The sequence below is a fragment of the Mauremys mutica genome, chromosome 2 (assembly GCF_020497125.1).
Source record: "Mauremys mutica isolate MM-2020 ecotype Southern chromosome 2, ASM2049712v1, whole genome shotgun sequence".
Classification (NCBI taxonomy): Eukaryota; Metazoa; Chordata; order Testudines; family Geoemydidae; genus Mauremys; species Mauremys mutica.
The window spans coordinates 124,967,950-124,994,653 of NC_059073.1; the positions used below are offsets into that span (position 1 = coordinate 124,967,950).

General features: G+C 37.6%; 1 protein-coding gene across 3 annotated transcripts in view; it reads right to left on the bottom strand.

Annotated features, from left to right (window-relative positions):
• The window catches only part of RELCH (RAB11 binding and LisH domain, coiled-coil and HEAT repeat containing), a 119,504-nt gene that overhangs the window by 80,413 nt on the left and 12,387 nt on the right, over positions 1–26,704 (bottom strand). For all 3 annotated transcript variants that reach the window (XM_045003644.1, XM_045003643.1, XM_045003645.1), the window contains exons 2-8: positions 21,582–21,671; positions 9,293–9,364; positions 9,128–9,183; positions 8,905–9,018; positions 5,653–5,853; positions 5,466–5,557; positions 2,968–3,258 (exon numbers count right to left, since the gene is read on the bottom strand). In XM_045003644.1, the coding sequence (XP_044859579.1) occupies positions 2,968–3,258; positions 5,466–5,557; positions 5,653–5,853; positions 8,905–9,018; positions 9,128–9,183; positions 9,293–9,364; positions 21,582–21,671 (916 nt within the window). The remainder of the gene's footprint in view (positions 1–2,967; positions 3,259–5,465; positions 5,558–5,652; positions 5,854–8,904; positions 9,019–9,127; positions 9,184–9,292; positions 9,365–21,581; positions 21,672–26,704) is intronic.

The window sequence follows — 26,704 nt, forward strand, 5'->3', positions numbered from 1 at the left end:
GTGTTGAAATTTTCCATTAAATAGACAGATATAACGGACAGCATTTTCCCTTGAAAAAAATGATTTCAGCATTTTTCAGTATGAAAATATTTTGTCTGGAAAATTTTGACCAGCTTGATAAAATACAGAATCAAGTGGTACACTTAAACTAACTTTAAAAAAGGTATTAACTACTACAAGTAAGAGAGCTCCTATATCTGTTATATTGTGAAGTACATAACTGAAAGGAATAAACTTTAGATGGAAACTAATTCCATTAATATAAACACACCTACAACATTTCTGCATCAGTTACTACTAGAATAGCTGGAAAGCTCAGAAAAATAATAAAAGCAAGTAGGATGGATACTGGTCCATGTAGAAAGGAGGAAGAACTGAAATAACTCATAAGGCAATCTTACTCAGAGCTGTTTTTGTATGAGAACCATAACTTAGAAGTTATATTAACTCCTTTACTAAGCTTTTTTGGTCTACAATATTCTTATTGGTCGTATGTTTCTTTCTCCCAACTATTACAATGCTCAAAAATATCAGTGTGATACGGATAAATTTCATAGTTATCTCAGAAAAAGTAAGATCTTGGTCAAAGAAACTAGGACTATAGCTCAGAAAAGTTGACTTTGGAGACTTTTAAAAAATTGGCTTTCCACTAGCCATCTTCCAGTCATCGGGCACAGAAGCTGATTTAAGAGACAGGTTACTATCACAATTAATAGTTCTGCAATTTTGTATCTGAGTTCCTTCAGAACTCTTGGGCGAATACCATCTGGTCCCGGTGACTTACTACTATTTAAAAAATTATCAGTTTGTTCCAAAACCTTCTTTACAACACCTCAATCTGGCACAGTTCCTTAGATGTCAGCTAAAAAGAATGACTCAGGTGTAGCAATTTCGCCCACATCCTCTGCAGTGAAGACCAATGCAAAGAATTCATTTAGCTTTTCTGCAATGATCTTGCTTTGCCAAACTGACTATATGGCAGGTTTCCTGGTTCTGACATACTTACAATTTTTGTTGTTAGTTTATGCATCTTTTGCTAGTTGCTCTTCTAATTCTTTTTTGGCCTGCCTAATTATACTTTTACACTCTACTTGCCAGAGTTTATGCTCCTTTCAATTTTCCTCACTAGAATCTGACTTTCAATTTTTAAAGGATGCCTTCTGGCCTCAAACAGCTTCTTTTACTCTGTTTACCCATCAGGGCATTTTTCTGGTTCTCTAACTTGTTTTTTTTTTTCTTTCTTTTTTTGGATTTGGGGTACGCATACAGCAAGTTTCCATGCAGTTGGCAAGCATTTCACTCTTGATTGTTCCTTTTAAATTTCCATTTAACTAGCCTCCTCATTTTTGTGTAGTTCCCCTTTTGGAAGTTAAATACTACTGTGGTGGGTTTCTTTGACATTTCACCCCCTACAAAAAACGTTAAATTTAATCACATTATGTTCGCTATTACTGAGCAGTTTGGCTATATTCACTTCTTGGACCAGATCCTGTGTTTCATCTAGGATTAAAAATCAAGGATTTCCTTTCTCCTTCTGGGTTCCAGGACTAGCTGTTTCAATAAGCAGTCATTAGAAATGTTATCTAGTGGCTAGAAAATTTATCTCTGCATCCCATCCTGAGGCAATGTACCCAGTCAATATGGGGACAGTTGAAATCCCCCATTACTGCTGAATTCTCTGTTTTGGTAGCTGCTCTAATGTTCCTGAGCATTTCATAATCACCATCTCCATTCTGGTCAAGTGGTCAGTAGTATATTTGTGCTGCTATGTTCTTATTCAAGCACGGAATTTCTATCCATAGAAATTCTACAATACAGTTTAACAAATTTAAGATTTTTACAATACACCTCTACCTCGATATAACACTGTCCTCGGGAGCCAAAAATATCTTACTGCGTTATAGGTGAAACCATGTTATATTGAACTTGCTTTGATCCACCCGAGTGCACAGCCCCTTCCCCCGCTTCCCGGAGCACTGCTTTACCGCGTTATATCCAAATTCATGTTATATCGGGTGGCGTTATATTGAGGTAGTGATGTACTTGATGCTATGCTTTCTTTCACATATAGTGCCAGTCTCCGACCAGCACGACCTACTCTGTCATTCATATATATTTTGTACCCCGCTATTACAGTGTCTTATTGATTATCATTGTTCCATCAAGTTTCTGTGATGCATATTATAATCAATAGCCTAATTTAATATCAGATGGTCATGAATAAACCGTACTGGAACAAGGATTTACCCATTACCAGCTGACACAACATGTGTGTATATGCTGACTGCAAAGTCTTATTTAATCTCACATAAGTTAACAGTGCTTTAAGGCTGCATTTTAATACGTTTCTAGTGATGACAAGACCCAAGTCTCAAATCTCCAACAGCTGAATGTCACTGGACTTCTAGGGACAGCCTTCCTAAAAGGACAGGACAGTAAAATGCACAGATTTCTGATATTTAAAATTGTAATTATATAGTCAACATCTTTAGTTATATTGGTACGCATGTGTCTAAACAATGCCTAAATACAAAACTCCTCAATCTCCCTGGAGGAAGAACAGAATAGATTTTATAAAGAGATGGAACATACGAAAGAAATAGTAACATCCCCTTTCCCTCATTCACTGTTTTGATACCAGTGTTTTCTCCCTACAATTCCAAACTTAGGAGTGGACAGAAGTTAAAAAAATATATTCTTAACATTTAATTTTAAAATTGAAAATGTGTAATTTAACATCTTTAACAAATGTACTCAATGAACACACCCTCCCCAAAATACAAAAGAATTTACAGAAATTTGTAAAGCCATCTATTATACTTAAATGAAGGGAATAAAGACCAGAAATTAGAAAGCAAGAGGTAGAAAAGAATTAAGAACTCTGTAGCACTGCGCTTTTAGAAAATAAAAATAAAAATCTCCCTACTGTGAAAAAAGGCATTTCAGTTTAAAACTTTTATCACTAACCTATTAGGTTTATCAAAGTGTATTGCAGCTTTATTTGATAGAGCACAAGAGGGCAATTTCTCTCTCTCTTTGCTAGGGAGAGAATTTAGTGTATCATCTTTAGGTGTCTTTGAATCTGCTTCGGCTGATATGGAAAGGCTTATTTCCTCAGTTTTTCCATGTTTACTGTCATTGTCTGAACTCTTGATATCTAAGTAACGTCCATTGTCCTCTGGAACTGAGAGAGGCACGTGGACTAAGTCACAAACCACTGGAACAGCAAAGTTTTCATTCTTGAGGAAGTCTATTTCACTAAAAGAAAAAAAAGTTACATTGCAGCTTTTCAAAAGATCTGAATCAGGCAACTAAAATATGAAAATATTGTGGTGTAAATGAACACCCTGCTATGTCAATTCTTTTTTACAACTTCAGTAATGTCTCATCTTATATCATACGAGATGTGTCGGTGAACACTCTGACACTCCTTTCAGAGAGTACATCTACTGCAGGAAAAAAAACCCCTCAACCCAAGTTTCAGAGCCTAGACCAGGGGTTGGCAACCTTCCAGAAGTGGTGCGCCGAGTCTTCATTTATTCACTTTAATTTAAAGTTTTGCGTGCCGGTAACACATTTTAATGTTTTTAGAAGGTCTCTTTCTATAAGTCTATAATATATAACTAAACTATTGTTGTATGTAAAGTAAATAAGGTTTTAAAAATGTTTAAGAAGCTTCATTTAAAATTAAAATAAAATGCAGAGCCCCCCCGGACCGGTGGCCAGGGCCCGGGCAGTGTGAGTGCCGCTAAAAATCAGTTCGTGTGATGTCTTCGGCACCCGTGCCATCGGTTGCCTACCCCTGGCCTAGACCAATTGACTTGGGCTTGTGGTACAGGGCTAAAAATACCAGTGCAAATGTTTCCGCTCGGGATGGGAAAATGCGTCCCCCTGGTGAGGGGGATGCAGCTCAGAGCCAGGGGTCCAGCCTGAGTGAGAATGTCTACACTGCTATTTTTAGTCACAAGCCTGAGTCAGCTGACATGGCCTCTGAGACTCACTGCCACAGTGTTTTTTTGGGTTTTTTTTCAGCGTAGGTATACCCTTTTTTTTAAAAGGAAAATGGAGTGGTGTAGCCAGAAAGATCTTAAAGATAAAAGGGTAGAAAGACTGATCTTTGTATGTTTCGGGCTGAGCCCAAAGAATTCAACAAACACAAAATGTCAAGAAGCACGTGTCTGTATGGAGTATAATATTTAAGATGTTTTGGCTCTGAACTAATTTTCAGAGCTCAATATTTAATATACTTTCATCTGCCCTGAAATGGTAACTATACACTTTGACAAAGTGACTGAGAGGTTATATCACTTTTTGTATATATAGATACATACTCTGAAGAAATCTTATTGTGTAACATAAGGGATACATAAAAGCTGGTGCAAGACTAATAGTTTGTTTTTTTTATTTCAAAAGGAGAAAGTTGTTAAAATGAACATCCCCTCAGCAGTGTTTGCAACACAAGTATTGCAGTACTTAGGAACCAAAAGAAATTGATGACAGAAGTGAAACAAGATTTTCATTTTCCACGCAGAGAGAAATGCAAACACAAAAAGTTCAACGGTGAACAGCAAAAAGTATTTAAGTTCATTTTAGTTTCACTGTTTAAACATATTTAAATTAAGGATGTAAAATGTTAACTGGTTAACCAATAAGCATCAGTCTTAGCGGTAATGTCTTCAGTTAATGTTTAAATGCCTAATGTGCGGGGCCAGCAGCCAGGACCTCGTGTAAAACATGGGGGTGCTGCAGCACCCGACACGCCTATGTTGTGAACTTGTCAACGGTAAAACATTTAACGAATACAATTGTAATAATATAAACAGTTAATTTTTTAAAATGCCGTTTACATCCCTAATTTAAATAAGATTCCTTAGATCTATCTATATTTAAGTTAACAGTGTCATCTTAATTTTCTCTGATTGATAAATGCAGGAGATCAACCTATGCAGTAATTTAACCTCTCTAGTCTGGCACCCTCGGGACCTAACCGGTGCCGAACCAGAGAATTTGCCGAACCATGGGAGGTTAATATTGTTGTGAGCACGTCTCTTTATTTTTAATCTCACCGAGGCAAGCATTGTTCCGTTTATTCGCAACGCCACCTATCCAAGGCTTACCGGCTCTCTTCATAACAAAGTGTTAGTGTTGTTACACAATTTTACTGTATTGGCACAAGGCAATAAGTAGATAAGGCATAAAAAACAATAAAATAAAATTGTGCTGGACCACGGATGTTATCCGACCAGAGTGTGCTGGACTAGAGAGGTTCAACCTGTATGTAACAGGAGCTCTTAAAAAGCTCTAAAAATTTGAAATATTCTATTGGTTCTAACAAAATTCCATATATTAAAGGTAAGATTCTGTCAGTTCTAGAGACAATCCCTATCAACAATTAGTGAGGATTTTTATTTTAAATATTTTACATATATTTATATGTAAAATGCTGCAAAATCAAAGATACATACCTCTCAAGTCTTCGGATTTGTTCCATCAAAGACCATTTCTCACTGTTTAATGCATTAATTTCATCTTCTAATTTTTGCACTCTTAAGCATTGCTAAATGCAAGATAAAAATAATGAAAACAATTTAGCAAATTCCACTTATGACAGTACATAACAAACCTGCATAAGTGTCTTAACTATAATCTTACTTCTATTGACTGTGATACTCCAAATACAGGAACGCTCCCTAATGTAGGAGTGGTAACTTCTAACTCATCCTCTTCAACACCAACTGCTACATCTACAACATCTCTTGCAGTTACTTGATGGTTTCCGAAGTCACGATAGAGTTGTAACAAGTCTGGAGGCTTTGGAATGTTCAATCCTACATCATCCCACAGTTCAAAATCCTTGAAAAGATTAAAAGCAGAGTCAGAAGCCTATGGCACACTTTTTATTCTTGAATTTTTGTTCACTTCATTACATGTATATAGCTGCATAAGAACAAGACACATGCCAAAATGTCAAGGTAATTTGGAGAATGCAAGGTGAGCTGCTTATACCCAACTGAAGGGAAAAACAGAAGAAGTCAAAGTTGCTGCTCCAGGGCAGAAAGTAGTATTACCTCAAAGAAACTTCTAAGATCTGCATTAGGAAGCCTTCCAAAATGCACATCTGGCAATATTAGTAGTTGTTTTTTTCATAAGGTGTGTGGATTTTATCAGGTATACCAGTCAGGCAAATTTTTAGCATAAAGCAGGCAGCTGGTGGAAGGGTATTGTACTACTGATGCAAGGGTCTTTTTACTCCTCAAAGTTTAAATAGACAAATACATTAAATAAATTCCACCTCATACATACACATGGATTTTATTGCATCTATGTATCTATCTATAAATAATACAGGGGCCTAAATTTTCAAAAATGCAAAAGTCTCAAAAACTGTGTGCACAAATAATCCATTACTTACATAACTGGTTATTTGAGTGCATATTCACATTCGATATTGGATATCATGGGTGGCTGGTGAGGCTTTCCCTTGCGGAGGATAGGAAGCTCCCTGCCCCACCTGTTCCAGCCAAGGCCCCACCCCCACTCACTGCTCTCAGCCCCCCGGAAGGCCCTGGGTGGGTTGAGCTCTTGGCCACGGCTGGAGCTCCAAGCCAGTTCCACCTCCACTCCATCTCTTCTCTCCCCCCATACCCAAATCTGCAACTGCCCCTCCCATCCAGCATGAGGTTTGGGGAGGCTTAGTCTCCATCAGCCTCCATTACACGCCACCCATGTTGGGCACTCAATCATAGTAATTGTGTACATTTCAAAACCTGGGAACCACTTTATCTTTTTAGATTATCACCTAAAGTTCTCTATTTTCTTGTTTGACTATTCTGCATTATTTCTATCTCCACTATTAAGTATGCTCAAAATAAATAACGTAAGAAAAGGGAAGAACATGCGTAAGACATTAAAATACATTTGATTATTCAAGTATTGTGTCACTTTGGGTTTGTCTACTCAGCAGCTGGGATTGTGCTTCCCAGGGTAGGGGGATGGGCAGGCAATAGCTCTTTTTGAGCTGATGCACTAAAAACAGCAGTGTGGCTGCTGCCATGACAGCTTGGGCTAGCCACCTAAATCTGTCTAAGCCTGAGTATGGACACCTGTAGCTAGCTTAAGCTACCAACTATGCCATAGTGGCCGCATTGCTATTTTTGGCATGCTAACTTGAATAGAACTTGTGTACATCTGTCTATACATGCTGCGAAGCATGCTCTTAGCAGCTGTGCAGATACACTCTTAAAGAGCATCTTCAAAGGTATTAAATGCTGACATTTTTGTACAATTCTTTCCCACTGTTCTTCAAGCATACATTTCTTGTTTTATATTAGAGATCTAGGATTTATTTTTTCCTTTGAGGGCAGAATTTGGCCCACAAATTGTTATTGCTGATTATGCATGAGAATCAGAAAATCCAACTTGACTCTCAGAGACTGGGTTGAGTTTGCAGGGTTGGCCATTAAAATTTTCTTCCCCTGAACACATTTGGTATGTAACATGAGACATGTGCAAACCAACAATTTTTATGGAGTCGATCTGAAGAGCAGAAATGCACATTAAGGACACTGCACTTAATAGAGAGCCTCATAGAATTCTTTTAGAGAGAGAAACAGTTCTGTAGCACACTATTTCAACATTACAGAAATTTTCATGTAATATGTGGTAGCATTTAAGTTTTTCCATAAAGATGTGCATTTTGTCCACTGCTATATGGATTTACAAAATATTAACCAATACTATGTAATAGTAATTCCCATCCCTTACTTCATTTTTATCAAACCTTAAAAACAGAAAGTAAATTCTGAGATTTAATATTGTACACAGTTTGACTGAGAAATAGATATTGTATAAATTAATGAAAACTGATGCACAATATTTTATGCTGGGGAAGGATTGCTTGCTTTACCTTATTTAAACATACTGATAAATTCACTTCAAAGTAGCAAGCAGAATATGATCATTTTCTTAGTATTTGTTTCATGGCATGTAAAATAAAGTTGAATTTTTGAAAACATTGTTTTTTCCCCTACTGGTAAAGCTTCCATTGTGGGTCATAATTCCGTTACTGACATGGTGATTGGCTGGGAAGTATTAAGCAAGTAGAAGACCCGAACTCTTTCCCTGCATGTTGGCTGTAAGTCTTGGGGACTGTCTACATTAACCCAGAAATGAGCAGATAATCAAACTTTTCTAAAGATGCTAAACTGAGGAAATCACTACACAAGCTTGGAATTGTTACTCTGATGGGCTATTTTTTCTCCATATATAGTTACTTCTGACGACAAATGCATAGCAAATTGTTTAGAAAATTAATTTCTCATTTCACTCTCTATATGCTGTAATTAGAATACACATGACATTGATACATAAAATGGTTATTGTAATAAAAATTGATCAACTGAAGTTTTCAGAAGATAATGTTCAAAATTTTACAATTAAATTCTTCAACACACCTTTTAAGAGTGAAATTGTGTGTTTGTGTCAGCATGTTGGAAAATATATGGTAGTTTTGCATTTACAAATTATAACTGGATAATGGATTACCAAATTATAAAATGCTCTGAAATATAGTTCTACCCATTGTTATGTGCTCGCCAGCCCCTTATTTACACGTTTTGAAAACAAAGCCTATTTTGATGCATTACTTAGTGCTCCTGTATTTTCAAGTTATGGCTCTAATCAGAAAAATATTTATGACCATGCTTAATTTTATGCATGCTAGTAGTCCCACTAACTTCACTGGGATTACTCAGGTGCATATCATTTAGTGCATTTGTAAGAGTTTGCAAAACCAGAGCTCATTTCAAGAACTATTCTGACATCAAAAACAAATTTAAGAAACCTAGATTTGAAAACAAGAAATGCAGGCAAACATTGTTATCAGAAAGGTTAACCAAACTTTACCTGATCATCACTTTCATCTGAAAAGGTTATCGAAGTAAGCTTGTAACTATTCTTTAATAAAAATTCATTGACTAGGAAGTTTAGAGCTCTTTTCTCAAGAGGTTTGATTGGCTCCTGGAAAAAAGAAAACAATAAAAACTGTAAATCTTATGCTCACCTTCCTTATGGTTGCTATGCTACAGCTGTATGTGGGTTATTAACTCAATTTCTGTCAACCACCTACCTGAATTTCAGGACTTGATTTATAATTTTTTCGTTCCTGCAAAGGAACTTCATTTTCTGCAAAAAAAAAGTTAACATAAAATTTACTCTCTTTTACCTGGAAAGAGCTCAGCTACTTCTACATTGTCAAAGTAGAAAGACTTAAAAAAAGGTTTATGTACACCACCTGCAGCCTGAGTCAGGTTGGCTCGGAGGGCCTGAATGGTCTCCTTGGCTTTCCGTAGTTCAAACTCCAGGACTGGACAGGGATTTGGATTAAACACACACAGGCATCCAACCAAGGAAAGGGAAACAAAAATAAAATATAAAAAGCAAGGATGGGTGTAAAAAAAATATACAGTTTGTATTAAACAGAAAGCATGCAGTCTTTATGGAACTCATGGATACATGCAGCAGAGTTGGCCTGAAAGCAAACTGGTGAACATTTTCCATAATCATAGCGGTCTACAGTTAACAAAACTGGAAGTTCAAGCTGTCTGACAAGGAATCGCTGTAGGTTTTTAATAAAATTAATATAATATGTATCTTAACTTTGCATTAAGTTGAGGAAAATGTTGTGATGCTTCCACCTCTTCCCTCTCCAAATCCTACTAACCAATATGCTGTGATCTTTTGGGATAAAACAAAGGGCGACGTTTTTTAAAAAGCTAGAGTTAGAGGTAGTGGAAGCAGTTTGTGTGGCAAAGCTGAAATAATTTAGAATGCCATGGTATTATTGTCCTTTTAAACTATTTAAGGTTGTTTTATAATAAAGAAACTACACACTATTTTGCTACTTTGAATGAATGCCATGGAGACATCTCAAAGTTTGAATCTCGCTGTATTTTTTGCTATGAGACAGTTACCAAAATGTCATTTACAAGGTTTTTTGTTAAAATTGCTATGAGTTTTCTGTTATTTTCTAGAAGTAGAATTGGATTTTTCACTTTAACAAGACAAAGTGAAGCTACTGCAACAAGTCAAAAACAAATTTAGATATGCATTGCTAAAAGAAAGACCTATATATCTCAGAGTCCTCAGAGGAAGCTTACAATACACTCACTTATTCATAAGTAATGTTTCCTCTGAAAGTCTTTACTTATACTACAGTTCTAAAACTAAGGTCAATTGAACTCAGATTCAAAATTGGAGATTCAAAGACTATAATAAAATTGAGCTGTTCAACGTCTCCATTATGAATTATCCTAACAATGTTCCAATAAAGTTTACTCTAACTAGTATTTTTTAAATGTGAGTACAGTGCCGCTACCTTGAAAGTTATAAAAATCAAGGTCAGATATACAGTGGCTGCCAATTTAAAATATACTTTGAACCTCTGTAAAAGGATTTAACAACTTTCCTTTTCATAGACATTTATATTTAAATCTTTTGAGGGAACCTATTTAGGGAGTTACCAGCGTCCAGACACCTTACTGATTCAACTCAGCCAGGTACAGAGTATGCGCATTAGTCTGAATATCAAATGTAGGCAATTATACTTATGGTAAATACCAAATATTGAGTTACCTAGAGAAAAAGAAGTAGTTCAGTATTTAACTATAAGCGATAAAACTATATACTTAAGTATTAGCTAAAACTACTTTGGAGAGCTGAGATGGTCTAAACTAGTTTAATTTTAATACCGATGTTAAAATGCTTTAACTCTGTCAAATAAGTTTAATATATTCTTCACACACTCATTGCCTGGAAACACTTTACTGGAGTATTCTGAAAGACTATTTTAGATGACAATGCCATGAACAAAGTGTTTCATTTAATTGGCTCTTGTTTGTAAGATGGATTATTCAGTGCTAGATAAAAGTGTACAAATAATTCAGTTTCCCTGTTGGACTGTCATTAACAAGAGCCTCTTGACTATAAATGAGTGCATGGAAAAAAGATTCACTCAGTTTGCATTTATCCATCAAAACTGAAGTAGTAACTACAGTACATCACATTTACTATATGAAAGTAACTTGTTTGATGCACAGAATTTTACTGCAGCAGTACAAAAGCACAACTGAGGATCTGATAAGAAAGTATGTAAAAGATCTCTTTAGTCAGCAATGCTGATCTGCAAACATTTCTGTGCAACCAAGTTAGAAAATGTTTTCACTGAAAATTACACATATAACTAATCATTTTTAGTATTTGCTTAAACATCTGAATATCACACAAGTTTATAGTTAGATTCTAAATAGTAATGTGTTGGTTTTTATATTTTTCAATATTGAATCAATCATGTAACTGACTGAATTTAGATAAAATAATCATTTAACAAAAAGTGAGCATGTATTCATATTTTTGGATCTCTTTAAAATATTATAAAATGATAAAAAAATGAATTACAGAACAATTGCAGATCAGAAGTGCCCTGCACCAGAATGATATAAATGTAAAAGAATATTGGTAAAAAACACAAAGTGGAGAAACTCAGGAATCCCACTGAGGAAAACTGAAGCAGAAATAAGAGAGACATATGACTGAAGGCATAGAAAGCCAAAAAACCCATGTCAGACAAACCCATGTCAGACGGCAAGAATTAAAATTTGAGTGAACTGCAATGATGCTGAAGGAATAAAACACAACCATTATGACTTTACCTGCTTGTTCCTACCAAAATGGGTTACTCTGCTGCATGTTTCTCTTTAAACGGCTTAAGATTTTAAACGAGACAAATATCTGAGGAGCATTAGCTCTACAGTATGTCAAAACAACCACATTATATGGCACAAAATAAAACTGACACTGTTAAGTCTCAGACCTCATTTCTTATTGTGTATAACTCAGCTGTTTTAGCTCCCACCAAGCTGACAAAATTTCAGTTTTCAGGAACCTAAATTTGCCTTTTTAAAAAAAAATTTTAAAGTGCACATTTGTCAGCATTTGCCTTTTCTTACTGTGCATGATTTGTAAAATGTTAGTCCAGAATATTGATTAATCTTTAAAAATATCATTCAGAATTAACTTTTTGAGAGAGACAATTATGCATATTTCAACATGCAGCTTCATTTCATGATGTTTTGTTACTGTATTCTTTATCATACAACAATGGCCAGCACCAACATCAATATATGCTGATAGTTCTAGCTGGGGAGATCTTTTTTACTTTAAGAGAAAAATTGCACTGTCTGATAACTTGGCAAATATTGACCATTGTATGGTATCAGTACCTTGTTGTCAGGGAGTTTAATTCTCTTGTGATCTAAGGGCAGCATGTATAAATACATCCAATGGACTCAGTCCATTGGACTGCTTTAAGTGTCAGGCTTGATGGACCAGCTATTAGGCAACCTGGAGGGAGGGCTTATCAAGAGCAATCCGGATTAGTCTAAGTGTTTGGCGTGAGACAGCTCTCTTAAGGAAGAAACTGAGTTTCCTCCCACCTCTGTGAGGAAAGCAGAGATTCAGAAGCTGGAGCTCAGAATGTGGCTAATCTCCCTACAAGAGGACATCACTGAACTTAGCACTGCCTTAAAATTCAATGGTTTCTATAGTCTATTCGCCTTCCAAGTCAGGAAGGCAAAACTGTCCAGTAGAATTTGCTTCAAGAGACTGGGGTTGCTTGCTCCTCCTGCAAGGAAGAAGAGCTCAGATTGCCTTCAGCTGCCTTAGGAAAGCACTGAGCCTGCATTAGTGAAGTTGAACCTTCCAAGTAAGTAACTAAGGTCAAGATTTAAAAAAACCCACCATTATTTTCAGTGCCTCAATTTGTGGGTGACTAATCTGAGACACCTTAAAGAGGCTTGATTTTCAGGGTGGGTTGACTCAACATTTTCTTAAAAACCAGGCTTCTTTAAGAATCTCAAAATCATTAGACACTTGAGACTCTTAACCCTAAAGGCTGAGAACTCCAGTTTAAAAACACTCTGCAAGTAAGGGTCAGAGAGTACTTCTGAGAAGGCAGGGGGACAGGCAGAAGGAGTGCAGGGCTATGCTATGTTACTAATCTTCTCTCTGCACCAAGAAAATAAAGTAGTTGCAATAAATATCTGAATTATAACCAGCTTGGTACCTGGTTCTTGGAGAGCCACTGGATCAAATACATGCTTGTAAGTAGTACAATTCACGTTACTTCAGTGAAATTTGTAATATTTTCTCTCTGAATCAGAGTTTGTCAGCCTTTTTCCATAGTATTTCACATATGACAGTGTAAAGGCAGTTACTATATAGGCAAGTGTCTCTATTTCTTTCATACTGTATCTTCTGAAGTCACTGTGTTTGCAGTGTTACTGTAGCTACATTGGTCCCAGGATATTAGAGAGAAAGAAGGTGGGTGAGGTTATATCTTTTATCAGACCGACTTCTATTGCTGAAAGAGACAAGCTCTTGAGCTATACGGCGCTCTTCTTCAGGAGCAGGGAAAGATACTCAGCATGTCACAGCTAAATACAAGGTGGAACGGACTATTTAGCATAAGTAGTTACATACTGTAAGAGACCATTTCATTTGTGGTAATGAGATTACTAGAACATCCTGTAGATGGGGGGAGGAAGGGAGAGCCAGACAGAAAAAAAAAGAGTGATAGGGAAGGGAAGAATGGAACTGGCAGATTTGACAGTTGGGATTGATTTTTTGAGTTAGTTCACATTCATTAATTACACAAATCAGGGCATCACATGCCTAAAATTTCCAAACCTACAGCTCTAGCAGGTATAGTTTAGTAGTTATTGGATACATTTTTCAAACTCCAATTAACATAATTTCAAATCACTACAATATTTCTATACCACAGAGTTAATTTAAGATGGAGCAGAAGCCTCAGTTCATATATTCCATTCTCTTAAGACAGGATGCTATAGTTTTTGATTGCAAATTTGCATTCTTTATTAGTCTGTAGAAATGAAACCTATTTTCATTAGCTTGTTATTTTACCATAATGAATGTTAAGAGAAGGAATATTAAACCCTATCATCTCTTCAATATTACCTTTTATTATTTTTTTTTCAATTAACTAAGCACTTAAAATAAACCATGATTTTAGGTGAAAGAAAAATCAAGTATATAATTGAATCAATTTTCCGGAAAAATGAGTCAGCTTTTGGCAATTTTCACCTAATACCACAAGCTTTAATGACAAATGAATTTTGGATCACTCTTTTTGGATTGTTTAAATATGTATATAGGTAATTTCTGATACCCAGGTCTTGATGTATTATATCAGGGGTCTAAGCAGCAAAATGGATTTCTTTTAAGTTGCAATTTGGTTTGTCATCTAAATCCACATATCCGGCCTGATGAATTTTTATGTCTTACATCTTTCCCACCCCACAAAAAAATGAAGATGAAAAAAATTCAGTCACAGTACAGGTCCTCTTCATCAGATTCCACAGATAAGCTCATATGAAACCCTGCCCTCCGCTCCGCCCCCAGCCACTTTAACTACAGATAGGATCAAATGGACGGGCAAAACTGAAGTGCGCAAGACCATTTTCTTTTCTGCTTACAGAATTCACCAATGAAGACTGAACATCAATACTGAGAACTGGAATAGACAAATAAACAGATGCCTTGAACTATTACAATAAGAAGTCTGAAAATAAGGAGAGTGCTGTATATTATGGCAAGAAGAGCAATATAAGGACTTCCATTTGGCAGGTATCAAATTTTTGCCACTGTGTTCTTTGAATGTAGCAAAGTGGGTTCTAATAGTAACTAGCCATGGCACAATTCTGATTTTACAAACAAATCAGGACCAGTTTATTTTAGCTACTGATGAATACAATGGCTTTCTTCCTTACTGCTTTCAAAGGGGCACAACAATAAAATCAGAAATTATGGGTTCTGTCTAGAGAAATCTTTAAAAGGGAGGATAGCAGTATGAAAAGGTAGTTAATTCCAAGAGCTAGGATGAACTATTATCAAAAGGAGCCTTGTATATTAGATTATGCCCTCACTTCTTCCCAAGACTGAAATTCAAACTCTTAAGATATCAAACTCTTAAGATATCAAAGTGTCTCCTTAGACAAGAGGAGAAAAAGTGAGAGAAAGTAAGAGAAGAAGAAGAGGGATTAAGTTAGTCAAGTTTATTTTGCAAATTTAAAAACAGGTTGTCTTTGCAACTAAGAGGTACTTTAAGAGCAACAATTGTAGCTCAGATTTTATTTAAAGGGACACTGAAAATTTAAAAAAAGAAAGAAAAGTCCAGTGCTGGAAACAGTTCTCCCTATGCTAAAATAACACTTAAAGATTAAATAAAATTATTTTCAATCTTTTATAGTAGTTTATTTTGTGTGTTTCTGACAGAACTGTGCATCACCGTGTAGCTCGAAAACTTGTCTCTCTCAAAAGAAGTTGGTCCAATAAAATATATTAGCTCACCCACTTTGTGTCTCTAATATTCTGGGATCTACACAGCTACAACAACACTGCATATTGTACAGTCGGATCATCATTTGGGTGGATCATTCACACAGCAGCAGGGGAAAGAGATTTGTGCTGCCTTTAGCTAAACTAGGATTCAAACTCACTGGATCTTTTTGAAAACTTTAAATGGTCCTAGCCACAAAGGATCAGTATTCAAACTTGCACCTGTTCCAAACTTCTTAAGTCACTTTTTTAAGACAAAAATATATTGTATACATTACCACTGACATAGTAATGTCATGCAAAATTGTGCTACTAGTTTATTACTTAGTTCATAGTCCATTTCTGTAACAACACATTTAGAAGGACCAATGAGATCTGTTACACTAATACCAAGTTACAAGGAAGGCCCAAAAAATCTGAGTTTCTTTCAGTTATTTAAAAAATGCCCCTTGCTATAGTTAAAAACTCAATTTTTACTTTGATTTGGAGTAGGCTTTCTAGATTTTACATTGGAGTGCTATCAAATTTTCTGTAATTAAGGTTCCTTCCATCATTCCTGATCAAAAGCGACTGATGCATTATAATAATAGTGTGTTAGCACCACTATAGTTAAGGTTGCATCAAGACTTGTGTAAAATTTGACCTCACTGAAACCTCTAAAATCTACATACATACTCAGATTTCTTTGGAATTTCATGAGCTCAGGAGGGTGAAAGGTATGGTTAGCGATCCAAATTTGGGTTCATTTGAACTAAGGACAGCAGTGATATAAGCCCAGAAAAAAGTAGCCATTTTTCAAAAAGTTTCTAGGGTTTTTTTTTTGCGCCACACCAGAGATCAAACTATGGATTTGATGTGCATCAATGGTCTCAACCTGTGGAGTTTTACTGAAGGTAATGCCTGTATGATGCTGTATGATTGAGTATGACCATTTATATAATTGATATTACAATATGCAATTGCAATAAATCTTGAACAATGTATGTCATGTAAGGTGTCAATAGAAAAGTTATGATTTACTAAGTATGATTACCTTGTTTATATGCATGTATCATCTTTGTATCTGAAGTTATATATAGGCTATGTACTGGTATCTTAAAGGTGTTGTATTCCTGGGTAACACCCACCCGACAGAAATTACGTTCGGGCCAGACAGCTATGTATTGATGGCCTATCAAAGGCCTCACAGTGGACCACAGAAGAAACTCATCCAGCCCAAATGGCTCTTCCTGAGGACACCTCAGACTTCAAGGGGCCAATAGCCACGCGCTGTGGTTCAGTAAACTATGTAAGGGCATGTGATATATTCCTGTAATTCCAGACGCCATCTTTGGCCAGTAACAGTACTGCTCATGCCACCTTCCCTCTAATCCCCTGGATCTGGCAGTAGCCAATGTGAATTATTTGGATACACTCCATGTGCAGTCAGTGTGTTAGGCACTAGATGTACCTACATTATGTAGTGGAGGTGGTAGTTGGGCTTACTTTGTAAAGATGTGTTTATGATATGAGGACTTGAGTGAATTACTTTGACATGTGTAATAGAGCTCTGATTAGACTATGAGATCTATATTTCGCAAACTCCAATGTGTTTGAGCAAAGGCAAAAGCTACATGTGTACCTTCAGGATGCAGAATGCATCATTTCAGTGCAGACTTGTGTACATTATATAATTAGCAGAGTACAGGGGTTTTAGCATGAAGGATACTGAGTAGCGAGTTGGGATATGACAGCAGTCTAAGCATTTATTATCTGCATGCACTCCAGGTAAAGTGAGTGTGTAGCTCAGGGGTGGGCAAACTTTTTGGCCGGAGGGCCACATCTGGGTATGGAAATTGTATGACAGGCCACGAATGCTCATGGTTCCTGGCCCATGAGAGCTGCAGGAGCGCTGCTTCGGGCAGGGGCAGCGTGCGGTGCCCCCTGCTGCCCCTATGCATAGGAGCTGGAGGGGGGACATGCTGCTGCTTCCGAGAGCCGCGCGGAGCAGGGCAAGCCCCAGATCCCACTCCCCGTCAGGAGTTAGAGGGCCAGATTTAAATGTCCGAAGGGCTGGATGCAGTCCCCGGGCCGTAGTTTACCCACCCCTGGTGTAGCTATGCTGAATGATGGAGGCAGTAGTTAGCTCTGCTTGGTAGAGGTGTATTTGCAAGATCTGTGAATTACTTGGAGTGCATGACAGAGTTGTAATTATGGCCTGAGATCTAGGTTTTCCATTATCATGTTTGTGAGGAAAGGGAAGAGGTGCATGTTTACCTTCAGCATGCAGCAGGTATCATTTCTCTGCAGAACTGCATAGGTTTTGTCAGGAGCAGGGCACAGAGTTTTTATTACAAAGGACATTGTCCGCAGTGAGATGGAATATGAGATGACCTAATGCTTTAATGATTGTTAAGTGAAACGGAAGGTTGCGATAGTATCCTGTGAAGCAGTGTAAGGGAGATGCAAAAGGCTGTGAAGTGATTCTTAAATTGTATAGGCATGATAATCTTTCTGGGGGGTTGGCTAAATGTGCGAGTATGTCAGGATCTATAACCTCCTGATGCCTACAGTGACAAGAGCCAGTGTGAATATATGCATATTGAGAAGTTGCTTGAAGAGGGTGGCATGATCAACCTTCCCCCTTCTCCCTGCCCCTCACTTTTGTCCTTGAAAAGTATTAGCTAGAATCCTGGGGATGAGAGTGAATGGGTTGTAGAAGGAGGTGAAGAGCTTATACATTTCAGCAACTGGAGGGGGAGGTACCAGAATAAAGGTATTTGTATTAATGGGGCATTGCTGAAAGAAGGCAGAGTTAAGGCTGTATGAGCAACCTTAACTGTGCATTTCCAAGTTTTCAGAAGTTTTACTCAACTCAATATTTTGCAAAGGGACAATATACCATCAAGCAAACTTATCTCCGTATTAAAGTAGTTTTTTGCCAATGAACAGAGCTAACGCTCTGATTGGGGTAAATTTCCCCATCTCTCCTCAGGTAGCTCTTACGCAATTTATGGGTTCTGGAGTGTATGATAAAACTGGGCAAAGTCCACAGTAGTTCTCTCAACAGCGGGTTGTGGGGAAAATAACTTTATCCATTCAATTTCCTCATTCAAAAAAAACCCCACCAGCTAAAAATGTCAGGGCTTTCTGGAGTACTTTATTTGTAACACACTCTGAGAAGGATAACAATTCTAAATGCATAATAGAAACTGAAACTTGTAGTGTGTATGTAGCAAAGTATGGCCATCAGACAGACAACCACCATCTTTAATTGGTTGACCAGTGCAATATGCTCATGGCAAGAAATACCATTCAACAAGTTGGTTGCCAAATTCTGCACCAGTTTCAACAATCTTCTGAACAGCATATTGTGACACTGGTAGACCAGTGCCAGCTCATGCCAAAGTCCCTAGGTCTCAAGTTTATACTATCAAATGCATAGCTGGAAACCAATTTGACTCACCTTTGAATTGTTATTGCTAAAATAGGTATTAGACTTGTAACAATGTGTTTAGACTTTATGAAATGCTTGTAAATTGCTACATGTATTAATCTTGCTTATTGTACTTGTAACCCTTCCTATAAGGTAACATTTAGTGTTTGTTCTGTAATTGCAAAAATGTTTGCTTTGAAACTGTAAATCCAGTCAGGGGAGAAGCATTACCAAGTGTGAAATACTAGTTCACCACAAGAGATGTTATCTCTTCCCCAACAAAAGCAGGTCTACAGACATTGGACAAAAGATTTTGTTGATTGCTTCCCACACAGCCCTGAAGAGGGTATGTGCCCAAGCCTTTATCCTGTCACAGCCTGAACACTGTGGGAAGGAAGTAAAATGCCTGTTAAGGAGAAATTATTCCTATGCTGCTTGAACTCTGAGGGGCAAGAATTTCTAAGGATAACCAGGAGTCCCAACCTGTTTTGGCTGGGTTAGCCCTATAGGTATACAGAGTCTGCTTACAATAGAAGTTACAGTCACCTTTCGAAAGGTGACTCACTCATTTGTGTGTGTACGTGCATCTGCTTTAACTTTGTAAATAACTCATTTCTTTTTCCTAGTTAAATATACCTTTAGTTGGTTTGTTACAGGATTGGTGATAAGTGTTGTCCTTGGTTTGAGATCTGAGTACAACTGACCCAGGGTAAGTGACTCATCCTTTGGGACTGGGGGTAATCTGAGTATTATTGTGGGTTTTTTTCTGTAAAGCAACCATCTATCACAAAGTCAAGCTTGCCTGGGTGGCAAAATAGTCGCCTTGGGCATTCCAGTCTGTCTGTGACCCCATGGTAAAACTGTTACGTTTATACTCCTAAAGCACTATAAACTTGTTACAGGCTTGGCAAAATCTAATTACAGTACATAAAACCAGTTTGGAGTTTTTGCCCTGTTTCCTGACAGTCTACTCTGAGGTTGGCACTCACAGTGGTGAGTCACTCCAGACAGCGTGACACACACCTCAGCGGTTTAATTTCAAAGTAAAAAGACAGTAACATGTGTCACATCTGAGAGAAGCTGTTGAAACCGTACGTAAAAAACAAAAAGTAATCTTGGCCATTGCTGCTCTATGATCACGTAACTGTAGCTGGACCTACTTCTAGACCCCTCTCGATTGCAAACAAAAGAATCATAGAATATCAGGGTTGGAAGGGACCTCAGGAGGTCATCTAGTCCAACCCCCTGCCCAAAGCAGGACCAATCCCCAGACAGATTTTTACCCCAGTTCCCTAAATGGCCCCCTCAAGGATTGAACTCACAACCCTGGGTTGAGCAGGTCAATGTTCAAACAACTGAGCTATCCCTCCCCCAAAGGTAGAGAAACATCCTTAAAAAGGGGCAGCTATCCTTGCCATTTCCTGTTGCTTCCCTCATCCAACATCTTGTGATTCACAGAAAAGAGCAGATATCAAATATATCAATTACACTTGAGGTTGGGATCAAAGAGAAACCTCTCATATATATGTTTTTGATTTAGATAATGCTTATCTGGCCTGGGTGTAGGCTAAGCTGATAGAAAGTACCTGGTAGATAAACACAAATCCTTAATTTCATAAGGTTGCTATGGCCAGCTAGTCTTCATTAAATAGCTCATCTGCTGAAATCCAGCTTTGAGAAGGTAGGTCAGATTAATTCCATACTATTGCATAGCTTATATAACAGTAACAAGAAAATGATCTAGTGATAAGACTACAGGAGACAACTGCATTTTAAGAATGTATTTTAGGCTTCACCATTATCTTAAAATGAGGCGTATACTCTGTGATGCACATATCATAGTTGGGTACAATATGCCTCAGTGATTTGTTATATCAAGTCTCTTATGTTACAAGTACACAATTTTCTACCTGCTGGCACTGAAAACAGTGACAACTGAAAATCTAGGTTTTTTTCCCCTCATGGCTCTCTATCACCAATGCATTTCGCAGCTAGAACATAATTAAAAGGGAGGTTTTGGGTAAGACCAAAAATAATCCAGCACACATTCTCAATGTTATATTGGCTCTGCATCGTTGACAAGAAAAGGTATTTGTCACTTAATACAAGCAGGTACCAAATACTTGGGCAGAGCAGATCTGTTTAAAGAAAAAAGAGTTGCCATTTTTTTACATGATCCCTTTTCTTACCAACACACTAAGTGTCTACAGCAATGGGTAGTAGAAGAATGAAGTCTCCCCTTATGACAGTTGTCTGGGAACTAAAAAAAAACCAGAGGGGGAATTTATGGCCAGCATACTTACTGGGGTTACATTGGCATTAACTGTCTAGTCACTTACTGGTCACCTGTCAGTGACAAATTAACGCAGGAATAATCATCAGTAAGCAATGGTTGCTCTCATAGTGCAGGTTTTGACAATTTTCAAGTACCCCTGTGGTTGTGGCAAACAATACACTGAGGAGATGGCAGTACAGCATAGAATCTCATGTATTCTGGGTACAGGGCATTAAGAGGGATATATTTTGCTCCTCTTCATTCCTAAAATTACTTAACAGCAGCACTTCAGCTGAGCTAACTGAAAGATGATTTGGAATAAACCTGAGGTAGTAAAATACAATCCAGTACAATATTTAACATGTTGCTGGAAAGGAAAGATGCAATTTAGAAATGCTGCTGCCCAAAAAACCCCCATGAAGCCATATGGTAACCCTAGTATTCTAGGGCTCCCACCCCACACAAAATCGTACTCACCTGCTACGCGTTCGTCTGTCTCCCTGTTTCCATCATCAGAGTATCTTGCAAAGTCTAAGGAATCAAGGGTACTAATGCTTCCAGCTCGATCTACAAGAGGTGAAACAGGATTTTAATCATTTGTAAGAAGTCCTAAAAATTGCAACAGTTCAATGAACAAAAAATAAATTTTGGGGGGAGTTTTAGAAATTTTGAAATAGATGGTTACTCAAGTATTGTGTATGGTTAAAATTTTTGTTTTTTAAACCTTCAAACGTTTACAAAAACAAGATATTTAAGAGTTCGATTTATTTATTTATTTATTTTTTAAAAAAAGAGCACTACAGCAAGACTATCCTGACTATAGGGAAACATGCAACAGTGAGGGGAAAAAATGTAACATTCTTGCTTCCAATAAAGTATGTCAGGAGAAAACTAATTCCTGTTGGCTATACAGCAATCCTTTTTCCGTCAGGTGCCACAGAGTTTTTTTGTTTATATCCTTTTGCTGTTATACATATGGTCTAATTACTTTGTAATGGATTTCAAGAATACCAGCTCGGTTTGCATTAGAAATTTTAATTGCTAGTGAGATGCAGGTTTGTGGCTGCTAGAATCATTTACTTGATTCCCTATTCTAATGTTTTGAGGCAGTTCAACAGATATATTACAATCAGAAGAAATGCTTCTCTATAGTGCTCATTGCTGTTCTGTGTGGACAAGCCTTAATAGGCAACACCAAAACCACCATAAGAGAATGGGAGCAAAAAGTTAAGAAAATTTCTACAGCAGGAAACTTTTTATAAAGATTAATGTGTGCATTTTGCCAAAAAAGTTTAGAAAACCCTTTTTTTCTGTATGCTTACTGTATATTTGCAACCTAAAGGCACAAATTTATAGTTACATACCAAAACTGTTAAAAGAACATGAAGGTTGCAAAGTCAAGCATTGAAAAGTTAGAAAGTGACACACTGAAGGTTGCCTATGCATTCTTAATTCAGCCCCCTTGTGTGTCTGCATTATGATACCGTCTTTAATTTAACACATTCTATTTTTTTCTCCCCCACAGGACCCCAGCTTCATTTGTTGCAGAAGTTGGAACGTGTAGTGAATGAGCCTGGGACTGGAAGAAGAGAAAAGCTTGTAGCATGTTAAAGCAGTTGAATGCTGCTCTGGAGAATTAGAGCAGTGGTTCTCAAACTTTTGTACTGTTGACTCCTTTCAAATAGCAAGCCTCTGAGTGCGACCCACCTTATACATTAAAAAGACTTTTTAATATATTTAAGACCATTATAAATGCTAGATGCAAAGCGGAATTTGGGGTGGAAGCTGACAGCTCACGACACCTCCCCCCGCCCATGTAATAAGCTCACAACCCCCTGAGGGGTCCCAACACTCAGTTTGAGAATCCTTGAATTAGAAGCAAGAATAGAATCTGCCACAGATACAAAACTGAAGAAAAAGCTTCAATCAAACTATTTAATGGGAGTGGAAGAGGCACATATCACAGATAACTCACACAAAGTACATATGTAATTTTCACAAATAAATAACATTATAGACAAAGTAATCTAGTTCAGCCTGAATTTGTCTGGCCACATTAAATAGTAAGTAGAATAGATATCTGCATTACACAACGTAAATTAAACACTAGATTTAAGTGAAGAAAACTATTTAAAAAACAAGTCCCTCTTCCCAAAAGGAAGATTCGAAACAGGCTTTAAATGTAGATAGAAATTTCAAAAAGTCAATTGTGAAAACAAAATTACCGAGAAACCTTAGGTAGCTGTACTTAGAAGTGTTCAATATTTTTCAATTTGTGTCATTTAACATCTTCATTAACTGAAGATGGTGAGTTCTATGGATGTTTCAGCAATATAGATAAACACGGTATAAATGCTAACTTGTTACTGAGCTTCCAATGAACCCACCTTATTTTGTAAATGCAGAATTCAGTTTTGTCCTGTCTAGGACATTCTGTTATATAAGGTCAGGGTGCAAGACTTGCAAGACTAGAAGATACTATACTACAATAACTCCTCACTTAAATTCCTCTCGCTTAACATTGTTTTGATCTTATGTCCCTGCTCCATTACAGAACATGTTCGTTTAAAGTCATGCAATGCTCCACTATAACGTCGTTTGGCTACCTGCTTTGTCCACAGCTGGCAGCCCCCCCCCCCCCCCCAAAATCAGCTCCACTACGTCCCCCCCCCTCCCACCTGCCGGCAGACCCCACGATCAGTGCCTTCCCCCTCCTCCCACCCGCGGCAATCAGCTGGTTTGTGGTGTTCAGGAGGGAGGGGGGGAGGAGCGAGGACTTGGTGCGCAGGCTCCCTGTCCCTCCCGTCTCCTGGGGGAGAAGAGGAGGGTTAAGGGTGGGGGCTTGGGGGAAGGGGTGGAATGGGTGGGCCGAGGGTTGAGCCCCCCACCCCTGGTGCTTGCAGAGTAGGGGAACCTGCAGCTGCTGCGCAATGTGCTTCTCCTAGTCTACAGCACCTTCAGCCTCCTTGCCTGCCTCATCATCTGCAGTGCAAGTGGGCTGTGCCTGTGTGGGGTAAGGCGGGGGCACCTCCCATTGCTTCATGCTCAGCAATGATGATTGTTTCTTTAAAATGGCTTGCAACTTATACCTGTATTAAATTGCTTGTTTAAATTGTTTAAAATGTATATAATGCCTTTTATCTGGCTAAAAATTTTTTCCCTGGAATCTAGCCCCCACCCCCAATTTACATTAATTCTTATAGGGAAATTGGATTCGCTTAACATCATTTCACTTAAAGTCGCATTTTTCAGGAACATAACTACAACGTTAAGTGAGGAGTTACTGTATTAATTTTAGATGGTCACTGAGCCAAAACTTTCAAAACAGAAGCAAATGAAGAGAAACCCTCAGAAATCTTCAGAAGAAATTAACTTTTTGAGCAATTAGAGCAGCAGTGAAAGTTAGCAAGCCACCTACTAACAGGCTGGAATTCTATAAAGAGTTTTCAAGGGCCATGGGTTTCTTTCAAGCTAGTCAAATGATAGTAGTCCATGATAGCCACTCCAGATTAGATTAAATGCATTGATCAAGAGCATATTATTTTTCTTACTATTTTTGGCATATTTTAATGATTGTTTAGGACAAGAGTAACAGAACTAATGGTTACACAAGATAACCATTTGTCTCTTTTTATAATTGGTATATTTTAAAGAGGGCATGTTCCATCCCTATGGATGGAACATAAAATGGAGTCTGCCAAGTACTAAAACCTTTAAAGCAAATGACAGCACTCCACAAACAAGCAATGTCATCACATGTTTTAGAAGTTTTAGATCATATGAAGTAGTAGTTTCCTAAAGAGAGTTTGGTTTAAATCCTGATGCATATGGGGCAAAGTCAGAACCAAAATAACCCATAGCAATAATGAAAAATAACTTTGTATGATAGCAGGTAGTAGCTCACACCAGCATCCTGCTCTGGAGAGGCAATAGCGACACTGATTTACCGCTGCCTGCTAAATAACTAGTCAGAGTCTACTCTAAGTAGACAACATGAATAGCACAGAGTAGAGAGACTGTCCAAGAAGCTTTACCATTTGACCAGTACAACTCTAACCACAAAGTATTTGGTTTCTGAAGCTGATTACATTCCATCACCATTTTTTAAAATGATCTACTTCACTTACAAATTCACACTGACAAGACTGACAAAAAGTATGTTAGGAGGAGCGATTTATAAAAGAAAAGTGTTCCAGCCTTAAGTTGTTACACAGTCTAACAGCTGAAGTCTAGGGTGAGTAGGCTTCAATTCAACCAACTTTAAAGTACAGCAGCAGACATTTGCTCGGTGTTTCTTACAGACAAATATGAAAAAAGTCCCTGCTCTAAACAATCTTCATATTAAGGAAAGTTCAACCTGGTGTGTACTCAGTAATAACTTCTTACGTTAAAGAGGAGACAAGGTGGATGAGGTAATATATCTTATTGGACCAACTTCTGTTGGTGAGAGACACAAGCTTTTGAGCTAAGTGCAAAAGCTGATCTCTCTCACCAATAGCAGTTAGATCAAAAAGATATTACTGCACCGACCTTGTCTCTCTAGCATCCTGGGACCAACACAGCTCCAATACTGCATCCTTTAAAGATGCAAAGTTTGTACATAAATTTCTAGTACTTCATATTCTTTATCAATGCAGAGACAAAACAGCTTTGAGAACGCAAACTGAATTCCAGTCTGGCACAAACAGATTTCTTATCTAAATTCCAATTACAGAGCCAAACTTTGAGCAATCCCAGTGAAACACAGGGTAGAATTTTTATAACTATTGATGCATATGCCGGAGACAGCACAGCTGGATGCAGAACGCACACTGTGTTTGTAGGTCTGCAAGTCAGAAAGAACATCTTTTCTCTTGTAAGCACAACAGATGTCTTAGGGCCATTAAACTCAGAACTATCCTGCACCGAGTTGTTTGTCAGACTATAATCACAATTTAACAATTTTACAAAACATTTCAGTTCTTTTAACAAATATGATATCCAAAAAGATTTTAGCTCCCCTCCCCTTAAAATATAAAAAAAATCATACTAACGATGTAACTGAATATTGGAGACTGAGTTGTCCAACATACATTATTTTGGCCAACTGATTAAAAAGTTTAACATTTAGAAATATATAAATTAATATTTTTTTCATCCCTGGCTATAAAACTCATATGCTGCTTCTATTACACCACCCAAGAGCAGTGCAAGTATGGTGTCACTACACAAAGTTTTGTTTTGGAAAGAGAAAAATAATGGCAAAAATAGTTCCTCATTCTGGAAAATGACTAGGCAGTATGTCATTAGTTTCTAACTTTCTCAAAGTTTTACTTCATATGAAATTTCACATAAGTGTTCTAAAGGGGAGCAATATTTCCCCCATGAAATAATGCCAGTGCTTTTATCCCAGTAGTTCCTAAGCTTTCACTGTAGCAACCCATGTGGGATGGTTTGGTGAGCAGGCACGCTTCTGCCAAGTCTCTTCATGTTATGTCCAACACAGCTGCCATCATCTCTACTCTTTTCTGTCTCCCCCACTATAGTTATAAAAATTATTAGCTGCTCAGGCACAGAGATGACCAAGGATGACATGAACCACCCTGGCCTTGCCTGGATGT